General features: G+C 49.7%; 1 protein-coding gene across 1 annotated transcript; it reads right to left on the reverse strand.

Moving 5' to 3' along the window:
- Positions 1–4869: 4869 nt before the first annotated feature.
- Positions 4870–5826, reverse strand: LOC128850728 (olfactory receptor 14A16-like). The gene has a single exon (XM_054055711.1). The coding sequence runs from the start codon at positions 5824–5826 to the stop codon at positions 4870–4872; it is 957 nt and encodes a 318-aa protein (XP_053911686.1).
- Between the last annotated feature and the right edge of the window lie 8614 nt (positions 5827–14440).

Genomic DNA, 14440 nt, shown 5'->3' on the forward strand with positions numbered 1-14440 from the left:
AAAGCCTCCCCAGGGACTCGTTAGGGCCAATAATTGGAGGCCATGATTGCAGGCAGGCAAAGGCACTGTGCAGGCAGCTGTGATGCTGAGAAAAGCCTGGCCATGCTTGAGGAAATAGAAAGGCCAAGTACAAGTACAAACTGTGTACTCATAGAAGAGTCATAGAAGAATTGTGTCATGGAAGGGCTATAGAAGAGTCAGGGAACAGAAAAGTCATAGCAAGACGTGTCAGGGCATATAAGAGTTTGGTCATAGAATATTTAGGCCATAGAAAAGTCAGATAGAGAAGGGTCAGAGAAGAGTTGAGTCATAGATGCCTTGGATACAGAAGACTCAGGTTTTAGAAGAGTTGAGACATAGAGAAGTAATTGAAGGGTGAGGTGATAGAAGAGTCGGCTCATAGAATAGTTTGGTTTGGAAGGTACGTGGGAGTGTTGGGTCATAGAAAGTTTACATCATAAAAGTGCCGGGTCATAGAAAAGGCAGCTTATATAAGATTTGGGTTATAGAGGAGTTCAGAGGATACACACCATAGTGGGTCAGGTCAAAGAAGTCTCAGTTAATAATAGGGTCACAAATGAGCTGGGTCATAGAAGAGTGTGGTCTGAACAGAAGAATGTGTCTGATCACAGAGGTGTCACAGCATAGATGGTTCGTGCCATAGAAAATTTAGGTCCTAGAAATTCATGTAATCGAAGAGTCAGTGAATAATCAGGTCATGGAAGGTTTGGGTCAGGAGTCATGGAATGACCTGGCCCTAGAAAGTCATAGAAGAGTAAGAGAAGGGTTGGGTCATACAAAGACTGGGTTACAGAAGGGTCAATTTTTAGAAGTGTTGTGTTAGAGAAGAGTGAGATCCTAGAAGAGTTGGATCACAGAAAAGTCAGGTCATAGAAGGGACAGAGAAGTATCATTTATGGTAGGGTCTGGTCCTAAAAGTTTCATAGAAAAAAGTGTGTCGCAGAAGGATGATAGAAGAGTCAGGACAGAAAAGATTCGAGTCATAGAAGTGTCATAGAAGGGTCATATAAGCATCAGGTCATAAAAGAGTTGTTAGAGGAGTGAGGTGATAGAAGGCTGAGGTCACAGAAGGACTGGGGCATAGAAGAGGTGGCTCATATATGTGTCTGGTCATGGAGGAGTGAGGTCATAGAAGTGCCGGGTCATAAAAGGGCCAGGCCAGAGGAGAGTTGGGTAACAGAAGGATGGTGAGACAGAATCTGCCCATAGGAAATCTACTTCCCCTCTCTTTCAAACATCCAGGAATGGGATCCGAGTGGATAAGGTCTGGGGCACAGCCTTTCATTCTCGTGCTCATCTTTTGCCCATTTGCGAAAAGGACATGCAATGTAGGAGTGGTGCCAGTGGGCAGGGAGTTTCCCCCATTCTCCATGACCTTTGGAAGGTGATGGAAAATGTCCTTAATGTCCCATAGACAGGGAAGGATTGTGTTAACAGCAGTTGAGCTAGAGACTTTAAATCATGGGGGATCATGACATACGTATCAAAAACAGAGGACAATAGACTCGTAAAATACGGCAAAGAGATACCATGTTCCTTTACCGTACGGCGGAACCCCTTAACTACCGAAAAAGAAAGAGCCTCCCACTGAGCCCCCCCGCCCTTGGTAAATAACGGGGGCTACTATGGTTTTTGCGATTTCTAATTCTCCCTCTTGTAAGGCTTGGCGCCTTATATTAACCCATATATCATGTGGATCAGGTGGATAAAGGTCTGGCTCCTTTTCAGGGTTCACCGGTCCTGGATCAAAGGGATCCTCCTCAGGAGGATAGCCGACAGCGCACAGTTCTGGTACCGCGGAGGGTCCATCCTTTACTGTGATAGCGGAGGGATAGTTGGAGAGTCCTCCTCCCCTTTCACCTTGTCTCGGGGGCTCTTTTCTTGTACTTTTAAAGTCTCAAAAATACTCCTCCACCACAGGAGCATCCGCTGTGCTTCAGCATTCCCTGTGCTTGCTGCATCCCACAGTTTAACCCCCACATCATCCCAAAGTTCCCACGTAAAATTAGTAGACTCAGTTACAGTGGGTATTTTTGCCTGTACCCATTTAACTATTACTTTAAGATCACGCCCAGAAATATTTTTCCCTTGTTTCATAAGAAAGGCTTTCATGAGTTCATATCCGTCTCTTTCATGGGAAGACACCTGGTTTCCCACGTTTCCCACAGCTCACCTCTCTTCCGTGGAGGGATTAGCGAGACCGGACAATTCCTGCTTCCTTGCAGCAGCTCATTCAAAGTTCTGTGGGACTCACAGCATGGCACTCAGATAGGGGGATCATAGGCCCTGGTATCGATCACGTATCGATCACGTCGGGATCACCAATTTGCCGCGATTGAGAGACGGGACACAGCCTGATGCCAGCAAGAGGTCGATTTTATTGTATTCTTAACATATATTTATACAAGTTATAAGCGACTTACAAGCGACATGTTTCACGCTGATTGGTTATAGTCCATTGCTGTATGAGCTAATATTTGGCATTGCTGCATAGCTACAGATATCTACTCTTTTTGCAGGTCATTAGCTTCTTTAGACAGTAACAAGGTTTCCTCCTATCTAGATGGTTGCTATGCCATTTGCACGTAGCCCACATAGCCGTTACTCCTTGCTCTTCTTTTCTTGAGGGGAGTTCTTGTTTTTAGCTTATCCAAGGTCTGTGGCCGAGCTTATCCAAGACATCCCCCTTAAACAATCCTTCTGTGCTTTGGGTTTTTCCATTGCCTGTCAGACCTTGTCCTACAGCCAAGGAAATCCCATCATCTCCTCTTCTGCTTCTTTAATTTTTCTTCTCCCTCCATCTGTTCTGTCTCCAAAATCCTCTCCAAGGGAAAGATTCATTGAATCATAGAATAACTCAGGTTTGAAGAGAGCCCTGAGCATCCTCTTGTCTCTCTCTCCTGCTCAAGGCAGGCTGATCCAGAGGAGGTTGTTAAAGGCCTCTGCCCAGCTTTGCATCATCTACAAAGGAGCTGAAAACATGCTCCATCACATCATACAGGGAGACAATAAAGACGTTGAACAGTGCTGGCCCAAGTGCTGGTCACTGAGGGATGTCACTAGGAACTGGCTGCATGGAGGACTTTTTGTACCACTGATGACATTGGTTGTTCAGCCCACTTCTCACCCAGCGTCCACTTCTTCACTCCAGAGAGTCCCACCCTGGCTATGAGGACACCATGTCTAAGGCCTTGCAAAACTCCATGTACACCACATGCCCTTCTTTCCCTGCCCATTCTTGTCCAGCAGTCCCTTTCTTGTCCTTCAAAGGGGCTGAAATGCCTGCAGGACATGTCCCTTCCCCTACCTGGGGATGGCTGTAAGCTGACCTGCCTGTAATTCTCCCAGTTCTCGTTCCTGCTTTTCCTGAATATGGGTTTGATGTCTGCTTTTTCCAAGGACCCCAGAACCTCTCTGAGTGCTCGGGCACTTCTGAGAGCATAATCCAGACTCGCACAATCCGGGCTGAAGTAGCAGAGAGGAACACTTGCACTGAGGCTGTCCAAGGCAGCTGAGATGAATCTCCCTGGGCCGGTGGGGTGTCTTCCTGAAGTCACAGACAGAAATGCCAGGGTGCTGTCAGGAGTCCTCATCTGAGCTGGCCTTGTGCACCTCTAATGCACCCGAGGATATTCACTGACGAGGTCTGTCCCTTCCGCACACAGAGGCACTTCAGGAGTCACAGTGTCTCTCTGGCTTCTGGTTGTCAATCCCATAAGATGGGAAACACCTCAGCCCTGCAGTGTGTCGCCCTGACCTGCATTTCTCTGAGATACCCCACGTCATGAGAAATGGGCAGAGGGATCTCGGTTCAAGGAAGCACATCCAAGTTCAGGCAATTTCCCACGGGATTTTACTTTCAGTGTGAAGTGACCTCAAGGAAATATCATTCCCAAAGGACTTCATGGAATCCAAGGAACACTTGGTCTCAAGTCTGGTCTCACTTGGGTTCATCTCCCCTCACGCAAACTGGGGTGAGAGACCATTGGTGGTTGTGAGGGGCTGCTCTGGGATGATTGCCATGGGGCAGCTGTCCCAGGGTTTCAGACACACCTGGGCACAGACCAGACCCTGCTCTGCCGCTTCTTCAGGTCTCTCACAGGGAGCCTGGTTGTAGTAGCCTGTCCCAACCCTGCACAGACAACTGCTGATCTGCACATTGGTGTTTGTATCTGCGAGAAATATTCTTGGCAATGTTCTTAAGAGAATCTTTGGAAGAGGGCTTAAGCCCTCACAACCTGCCCTGAGGAGATCCTCTTTCTTTATGCGAAGGCTGTTCTGGAGGCATTTCTGTCACAAATAACCTCTGCCTGTCCCTGCCTGCGGGCACAGCACTGCCACGCAGCACCGCTGTGACCAAGCTCAGAACCCTCAGGCCTTACAGCGAGACAAGGGGTGAGGAGCAGAGTGTGGAAGTGGAGACAGAAGAGCTCTGGGAGATCAAGCGCTGGTGCCTGGCAGTGCTGCCGTGCTGGGACTCCTTCCCCTCCACCTATGCCCATAGAAACTGTCCCTGCAGCTCAAAAAAGGCCTTGGAGGAAAGATATCAGGAAAGAAACATCGTTGAATATCTCTTTATTTTGTTGAAACACACAGAGAGCACAGCTCCTCATTTACACAAGCGACCAGTAAGAAAAGGGAAAGTTCTCAGGAAAAACAAAGCCGTCACTGAAGGTGTTTTATTTGGTTTCAACAGAGAGGGAGCACAGCTCCTCAGCTGCAGAGCTCAGTCAGACAAGAACAGTAAACAATGAAAGAGAAAGGACATCATGATAACTAAAAAAAACCCCACTAGCCACAAAACATAGAAAAGCCAGTCTGGGTGTGCTATGAGTTCCATGAAAATGGCTATGCAATACGTGATGAGCAATTTTTTGCTTCAGAGACCCATCCAGATATCAGTTTCCACACTGCATCCTTGAGCTGCTGGTTCCTCAGGCTGTAGATGAAGGGATTCAGTGCTGGAGGCACAACAGAGTATAAAACTGACACCACAAGGTCCAGAGATGGAGAGGAGATGGAGGGGGGCTTCAGGTAGGCAAACACTACAGTGCTGACAAACAGGGAGACCACGGCCAGGTGAGGGAGGCACGTGGAAAAGGCTTTGTGCCGACCCTGCTCAGAGGGGATCCTCAGCACAGCCCTGAAGATCTGCACATAGGACACCACAATGAAAACAAAACAGCCAAAACCTAAACAGACACTTAACACACTGGGCCCATCTTCCCTGAGGTAGGAGTGTGAGCAGGAGAGCTTGAGGATCTGGGGGGTTTCACAGAAGAACTGGTCCACAGCATTGCCCTGGCAGAGGGGCAGGGAAAATGTATTGGCCGTGTGCAGCAGAGCATTGAGAAACGCAGCGCCCCAGGCAGCTGCTGCCATGTGGACACAAGCTCTGCTGCCCAGGAGGGTCCCGTAGTGCAGGGGTTTGCAGATGGCAACGTAGCGGTCATAGGACATAACGGTGAGAAGAAAATATTCTGCTGAAATGAAAAACAGAAAGAGAAAGACTTGAGAGGCACATCCTGTGTAGGAAATAGACCTGGTGCCCCAGAGGAAATTTGCCATGGATTTGGGGACAATGGTGGAGATGGATCCCAGGTCAAGAATAGAGAGGCTGAAGAGAAAGAAGTACATGGGGGTGTGGAGGTGGTGGTCACAGGTGATAGTGGTGATGATGAGGCCGTTGCCCAGGAGGGCAGCCAGGTAGATGCTCAGGAAGAGCCAGAAGTGCAAGAGCTGCAGCTCCCGTGTGTCTGCGAATGCCAGGAGGAGGAACTGGGTGATGGAGCTGCTGTTGGACATCTGCTGACTCTGCATATGAAGCACTGGACATGAAGAAGAATACAGTGACAAGTTAGGGGAGATGTGAGATATGTCTGAAGCAACATCAAAGCCATTTCTCACAAAGCACAACCACCACTGCTTTTCTTCTCCCAGGATATCATCAGTCAGCTCCATGCCTGGAGCCCTCCTTGGAGCAACAAGGGATTTCCTGGGACTGGAGAGCATTGCCTGTGGCTCATTGCAGGGGGAGGGGAGCTGCTCTGTCCCTCGCTCTTGTTCCCAGCTGCCCTGGGCTTGGACCTTTCTGAGATGAAGGGGGATCACATTCCCATGGCATCCTGAGAAGGCACTGCTGAGAGCAGAGGGATCCACCTCACACCACTCAGTGTCTCCCCCTTTCCTAAGGTCTCAGCCCCTGCTGTCAGCCCAGGACACACACGGCTCATTTCACAAACCCAGCAGCATTTCCTCGGCTGTAGCTGCTCTGCGCTTCTCCACAGGGCTTTCAGGTAACACCAAGATGTGAGAGGACAGGTTTGCATTCTGGAGGGAAGCTCAGAGCTTGGAAGGACACCTAAGGAGAAAGCCAAGTGTCATTTGATGGCATTTGATGAAGGGAGATTGAGCTCCTTCCCCAGCCCCACTGACTGCATTGCCCACAGCCTCACAGCTCAGAGCAAAGCTGGGACACGGGTTCCCATGGACACAACTGCAGGAAAGGAGCCACCAGGGCAGTGGGTGACTCCACAGCTGCAACTCCCATCCCCAGAGAGCCTGGCAGTGAGAATGAGAGAACAGCAAGAACAGAGACAAGGGGAGAAACAGGGAGAAAGAGATTGAGGGTCTGTCTGTGAGAGGCCAGGGCAGAGGCAGCCGGGCACACAGACAGCGTTCCCCTTCCCCAGCTGTGCTCACCCCCTCCCAGACACCAACCTTGCCGGGCAGTTGCTCTCAGCCCCTGGGCTCTGGAGAGGGCACTGGAGCTGTGGCTGCAGAGGAGGGGGTTCAGCCCTGGAGCCCAGAGCCCTGAGGGCAGAGGCTTTGCTGGGTGGGAGAGGAGGCAAGGGGGCTTGCTCAGAGGAAGGGGCTGCCCTGCAGGGGAGCACACAGAGCTTTAGGAGTTCTCCCTCACACAACACCTCTGTTTTAAGTTTCCTCTCACTCCCTGATCCTATTCCGGGTGCACGGATAATTTTCTCCTTGGAGCTGTTTCCCTGTCTCCGGTTTTTACAATGCTCACAGACCCCATTCCATACTCTGCGCACTCTCCTACAGAAACCTTCCTCTTTGCAGGGCTCTCCCTGGGTGCTTGGTCCTGTTTGAAGTTTCCAGAGGGCAGAACAATTTGTTGGGTCCAGCAGAGGTGATGCTGCTGCTGTCCATAGGCAGAGGAGTGGCTCAATGTGCTTTAGGAGGATCATATCAGACCTGTTGTTCACTCACAGTTAAAGCTCAGTAGTCTCAGTGATTTGTTCATGCATCAGGACCTCTTCTTCCATTTCTCTCTCCAAATTCCCCAAGAGCAGAAACCAAAAAGAATTAGGAAAGCTCCTTAACCTCAATATCCTTCTCTTTGAAATATCCCCTCAGAATGACTCGGGGGTGATTTGGAGCTGTGAGCAGTCCCGATCCACGCAGCAAACCCTGAACAGCAAAAAGACCTTCTCCTGCCAGGAGGTGCTTCTTGCACCCACAGCTTCTCCCTGCAGCACAGTGGGGATCTCCCCGGGCAGGCTGAGCGCTGACCCCGGGAGGTGGCAGAGTCTCTTCCAGCACACAGACCCCTCTGGTGCAGGGACCCTGCTCTGAACGACAGCCCGGGGCACCCCTGGCTGCACTCCCGGGATTCACAGCCCTTCCAAAGTGCCTCACAAGAGCCCCTCCTCACACATCCCATGAGCTGGGGGCTGTGCCAGCTTGAGGAGAGCCCACCAGCATCTACACCTGCATTGCCCTGCACCCACACTCACCGTGTCCAGGACTGCCAAGGTTACTCCTCCCATCAGCTCTCAGTCATCCTCCCACTCCTGACCACCTTTAAGCTCTCTCTGCCTCCATCATCTCTCCGAGAAACCCTGGGAGTGCCCTCAGCCCTGCTGGGCTTTGCAGAGTTCCTGCAAAGTTTCTTGCAGTGTTAATGGGTCCCACTGAGGGCACTGCTGAGAAAGCATCTCCAGGGCCCCATTAGAGCAGGAAAGTGGAGGCAGTGATGAAAGGTTGGGAAAAGCAAGGTCAAGGTGGCTCTGATGCTGAGTCAACCTGGATGTGTTTCAAGAATCCAAAGGGCCAAACCCTGACCCTCAGCCCCTGGTAATGGAGATCCTGTCCCTCACTCATTCCTCAGGTCTCATCCTGGGACAGTGGCATGTGGGGATGTGTAATGCCAAGGACAGGACTGTGGAAAGAACCCCTCTCAGGCTCCTGGGTGGGGATGAGGAAGCCATGAGACCCTGATGCTCTAAGGATGAGGTGTTACCGGTTTGGGAAGAAGAGCTGGCAAATTTTTGCAAGGAAAGGAATCTGACGGCGTGGATTCTTGATGGATGAGGAATAAAATATTGACAAAAGCAACGTGTTCTTATTGGGATAGGGGAGAGGGTGATGAGCTCCACAGAAACTCAAACCCAAACCCAAGCACTGATTAACTCTTATCTGCCCTGACCCTACCCCTTTTTCCGAGGCACAGCAGCAGTGGAACCACACCACTAATTTCACATCATTCCAAGGTTACCATGATAACAACGTCAGAAAAAAAAACCCAGATATTGTTCTAGAGGCAGCACAACGGGGTCTGATGAGCATCTTCATGTCATCTTGTCATTCCAATTCAAGATGTGGGAGATTAAGGACCTGCCCAATGCTTCCTCATGATCTGCAGGCACCACTGGGTGTCACCCAAGTTACTCTTCTGGGTCAAATGAACCACTTTTCCGTTCTTATTTACAACACTGACTGTGACAGACACCCAGGCTGTGGACAGGCAGTTCCTCATGCAGCAGCTCCTCTGACTCCTCTTTCTCCCCATACTGACAGTCCTACGTGTCTCACAGAAGGAATCACCCCACAGTGCCTGGATTTGCCCATGGTGGCTCCAACTCACGCCGTTGCCTCTTTGTAGCCTTTCTGATTTGGGGATCCTGCTGGGATAAGGCCTCACTGTCCTGATCCTGGCTTTGTTGGACACCCTGATAGGACCGCCTGTATGTTGATGGGTTTCAGAGAAGGAAATCAAGGACTGCCTGAGCCTCACCCAAGGGCAGGAAGGGTTGTTTGCGTTCGTGGCTGTTGCTGAAGGCTTCCTTGGTCAGAATCAGTCCTCCAGTGTTTTAGGCCCTGGGGCCACACCAGGCTGTACAAATGTAGATCCCCACAGTGGAGGGATGGGACTCAGTCCTTTTCACCTCCCCAGGCATCTCCAGCCTAAGCTTTCTCTCCAGGCCCTTCTCTGAGGGGAACTGGAGCACAGACAGCATGAACAGTTGGTGTTTGACCTCCCAGAGCCACGTCCCTCTTTGAGCTGTCATTGGGCACAGACAAGGGTTGGGACCCAGGGAGGGGGAGGTGCAGGGAAGCCTTTTCTCATTCTGTAATTTATACTCTGATGGAATTTGCTTATTTTCTGCTCCTCTTCTTGACTTTTTTTTCCCTCTCCAGCAAGTTTTGAATTTTCCTTTGAGCCACCAGCTGTCGTTTCTCAGTTTCTCTTCTTGCTGAAGTCACAGTTATTATGGAAGTTGCTCGGATACTAGCCAGCCATGAGGAGGACGTTCTTCACCATGAGGATGGGGAGGCCCTGGCCCAGGTTGCCCAGAGCAGTGGAGGCTGCCCCATCCCTGGAGGTGTTGAAGGCCACGTTGGATGGGGCTTGGAGAATGTTTTCCAGTGGGAGGTGTCCCCGCCCATGGCAGGGGGTCGGGCTGGATGGGCTTTGGGGTCCCTTCCAACCCAATCCATGCCATGGTTCTGTGATTCTAAGAGTGCCCTCAGCATGGCACCACTAAGACACAAGTGTGGGACAAATATGGGGCCAGTATTCCCAGTATGGACGGCACAGACACAAATATGGACACCGTGGTCCCTAGTGCAGCACCAGTGCTCCCAGTACAGACCAGTAAGGCACCAGAATGGACACCGGTGTTCCCAGCATGGACAGCAGAGACACCAGTATGGACAACAGGGCACTCAGTAGAGGCCAGTGAGGCACCAGAGTAGGACTAATATAAGACCAGTGCTCCCAGTATTGACAGCAGGGTTCCCAGTGCTCCCAGTACAGACCAGTATGACTCAAGCTTGAGACCAGTATGGGAGAAGTACTCCCAGTATGGACAGCAGAGATACCAGGATGAACAACAGGGCTCCCAGTACGGACCACTAAGTCACCAGCGTGGGACCAGTATGGACTCCAGTGCTTCCAGTGGTCCCAGTACAGCATCACTACAGACCGGTAAGACTCAAGTGTGGGACCGGTATGGTACCAGTGCTCCCAGTATAGACCAGGAAGGCACCACTGCGGAACCAGTATGGGACCGGTACTCCTAGTATAGACACAAGGGACGCCAGTACAGACACCAGTGCCCTCAATATGGCAGCCGTATGGACAAGTAAGGCACAAGTGTGGGGTCAGTACTGGATCAGTGCTCCCACTATGAACACAACAAACAACAGTATAGAGAACAGATTTCCAGTAAATACCAATAAGGCACTGAAGTCTGGGCCTGTGCTTCCAGTATGGACACCAGAGCTCATAGTAAAGCACCAGAGCTCCCACTGAAGTCTTTTGTTGGGGGTCCAAGTCCCAAACCCTTCTGGCAGGAGGTGTCCAAATACGCTGGATCCTCGTGCTGTGAAACACTTGTCTGTTCACACTCTATATCCCTGAGGGAAGGGATGGCACTCAGAGGGAACTTGGGAGGCTGAAGGAGTTCAACAAGGCCGGGTGAAAGGTCCTGCACCTGGGTCTGGGCAGTCCTGGGGTTGTCCAAGCTCGAGAAGAGAAGGGTCCCTATAACAGCCTTTCAATATCTGAAGGGGCTTTTATGATAAAGATGATGAGATGCTGGAGCAGGTTTCCCAGAGAAGCTGTGGATGTCCCACCATTCATACTGTTCAAGGTCAGGTTGGATGGGGCTTTAAGAACCTCATTGGGTGGAAGGTGTTGCTGCCATTGGCAGGGGGTTGGACCAGATTGATGTTTGAGGTCCCTTTCAAACCAAACCATGATTCTGGCTGTGGCTTCCATGATGTCATCCTCTGAGATGCTGTCCTGTGTCCTAGGAGAGCTCTCTGCTGTCCAGGGCAAGTGCACAATGGACTCACTCTCCAGTAGGATCTGGAGGAGGCAGGTGGCCTCTGCGCTGGGAGCTGCCTGCGCCTTGCTCTGTGATGCTCTTGCTCTTTGATGTCCTGACTCTTCTATGACCCTTCTAGGGCACAAATTGTCTATGAAAATTTTATGACCAGACCCTACCATAAAGGATACTTCTCTTTCCATTCTATGAGCTGACCTTTCTGTGACTCAACTCTTCTAGGATCTCACTCTTCTGTAACACAACACTTGTAAAAATTGACCCATCTATAACCCAAGCTTTCTATGACCCAACTCTTCTCTTACTCTTCTATGACTTCCTATGACCCGACTCCTCAATTAATCTATGACCCAACCATTCTGTGACCCATCTCTTACATGACCAGGCCATTCCATAACTCCTGCCTTCTTTGACCCAACACTATGACTTGATTATGCTCTGATTCTTCTATTACCTGAATTTCTACGACCCGACTCTTCTATGGGCCAAATCATCTATGCTGTGACACCTCTGTGATGGGACACATCTATGAGCAGACTCTTCTATGAACCAGCTCTTCTGCGACCCTATAATTAATTGACACTTCTTTGACGTGACCCACTCTGGTGTCAATCCTCCCAACTCCTCTATGACCCAAATCTTATAGGATCTGCCTTTTCCATGACCCGGCACTTCTGTGACGTAATCTTTCAGTGACCGAACACTGCCATGTACCTTCCAAACCAAACTCTTCTATGAGCCGACTCTTCTATCACCCAAATCTTCAACAACTTCTCTATGTCCCGACTGTTCTAAAACCTGAGTCTTCTGTCAACAAATGTGTCTATCACACAGATCTACTCTCACCTTCTATATCTGACTTTTCTATGGCCTTTTCTATGAGTGAAGTGTTATATAACATGACACGTCTCTGACTCTTCTATGACCTCTCCATGACACGATTCTTCTATGACTCTTCTATGAATAAACGATTCTATAACTCATTTATCACCCGACCCTTCTCTGAACCAACTCTTCTCCAAACTGAACATTCTGTGAACTTTCTATGATCAGAAATCTTGGAAACCCCTAATAAACTTTCACACTTCAATGACTCAACTCTTCCACGACCTAAGCAGTCTATGATCCTTTTATGACCTCTGTGTTCCATGATCCGCGACTTCTCTAACCCAGCTCTGCTATGAGACTTCGAGGACCCAACATGGTTATATCTCTGTGTCCGAACACTTCTATTAACCGTCCCAAACCAAACTCCTCTGTTACTCCTCTATGACCCGACCCTTCTGTGACCTGACAAGTCTCACACTGAAATGTTCTAACATTCTCCTATGACCCAGCCCTTTTTAAGACCTGACTCTTCTACTGACCCAACTCTTCTGCAGCTCCATGGAGCTGTGTGAGAGCCTTGGCATCTCACATAACTCTGCAAGACTCTGTTTGGATTTACATGGAATAACTGCAACCAATTTGATTTGGCCAAGCGAGAATCTTCCTGACACCACTGTCACTGTAGTCAAAGCCAGATCTGCCTGCCCAGGGCCTGGGGGTCAGGGCTTGGCCTTTCTGCTTCATCAGGCAAGCCCAGGCTTTTCTCAGCATCACAGCTGCCTGCACAGCACCCTGGCCTGCCTGCAATCATGGCCTCCAATTATCGGCCCTAACGAGTCCCTGGGGAGACTTTGTTAGTAACAGTCCTCACTGAAGCCAATTAATACTTCAAGATACTCTGAGTTCTGCTTTTAACTTCTTGAGATGTTTCTTCATTCTCCTCTAAGGAGCTGAGGTTCAAGGACTCATCAGCAAATCCACTCTGGGTCTCATTAAAATACAGAAAATCTTAACGAGCTCTTTCTTCAAGCCCTGTACAGCTCCATGGAGTCATTTCCCATTGAGGTTGAAGAGAAAGATTTCAAAGCAAACCTAAGAAACATATATCCATTTAAACTTTCTTTTCTTCAGCTCTTCAAGTCCTTGCACAGCTCCTTGGAGTCATTTCCCATTGAGGTTAAAGAGGAAGATTTCAAAGTGCACTTAAGAAAAATATGTTTTAGTTTAAACATTGTATTTCAATACTTTTCAGACTCATTGAATGGTTTGGGTTGAAGGGTCCTTAAAGCCCATCCAGTCCCACCCCCTTGCCATAGGCAGGGACACCTCCCATTGCACCAGGCTGCTCAAGGCCCCATCCAGCCTGGCCATGAACACCTCCAGGCAGGGGACATCCACAGCTTCCCTGGGAAACATTGGCCACGGCCTAACTACCTTCTTTGTGAACCCCTGAAGAGTGAGGGGCACCAGAAGTACACAATCCCTTGGCATTACCGCCTTTGCCAGATGAGCCGGATGATTGGGACAATCCCATGGCAGGAGGGATGGGGAGGAGGGGGGAGGGGGCGGCACTGAGGCAGCTGATTCAAAACAGAAAGATCGAGGCTAACGCCGAGCCAACCTCTGGGGGTTCCTCCGGTAAACCTCAAACCCCTCGGGTGTGGGATTCACCCTCGGCACAGGTTACTGTGAGACCGTATGATCCCTGTGCATTTTGGCAAAAGGTAAAACAACAGGCTGTGCTAGAAGGACAGTGGACATTGTCCGAGGCAATAACTACACCCTTAAAGGAACGTGACCCGAGTCCTGAGACAGCTATGGCATTCCCGGTGGTCCGGGGGGATCCAGGACAGGGAATTATGGATGAGCACAGACCATACACCTGGAAAGTAGTACAGGAACTTCAAAAAACTGTTACACAGTATGGTCCCAGCTCCCCTGCAACAATGCAATTGCTTCGATTATTAACTATGGAAGACACTATGCAACAAATGCTTCTCATCAATTTTTTCACCAGGGTCACAGAGCACTCAAGAGACAGTTTCAGCTTTCTACTACTGAAGCTCGATCTATCGTTGCCTCATGTCCCGATTGTCAAGGCCAACGTTTTCCAACAGTTTATGGAGTAAATCCTAGAGGCTTACAGGCCCTACAAATTTGGCAAAATGATATAACTCATATTACAGAATTTGGCCGACAAAAGTATGTACATGTATCAATTGATACCTTTTCTTCTGTCATTATTGCTACTGCACATACTGGAGAAACAGCAAAAGATGCTATTGGGCATTGGCAAAAAGCCTTCGCCACCTGTGGTGTTCCTCGACAAATTAAAACTGACAATGGTCCCGCTTATGTTTCTGGGGGAGTGAAAGCATTTTTAGAGTCTTGGGGTGTCAGCCATGCTACAGGTGTTCCTCACTGCCCCACCAGTCAGGCACTTGTAGGATGTGCCCATGGTACACTTAAGTGCCTTTTACAAAAACAAAAGGCAGGAA

The sequence above is a fragment of the Cuculus canorus genome, unplaced genomic scaffold (genome assembly GCF_017976375.1).
Source record: "Cuculus canorus isolate bCucCan1 unplaced genomic scaffold, bCucCan1.pri scaffold_63_arrow_ctg1, whole genome shotgun sequence".
In the NCBI taxonomy this organism is placed as follows: Eukaryota; Metazoa; Chordata; class Aves; order Cuculiformes; family Cuculidae; genus Cuculus; species Cuculus canorus.

Coding starts and splice junctions, on each gene's coding strand:
- LOC128850728 (XM_054055711.1), bottom strand. CDS start 5,826: ATGTCCAACAGCAGCTCCATCACCCAGTTCCTCCTCCTGGCATTCGCA.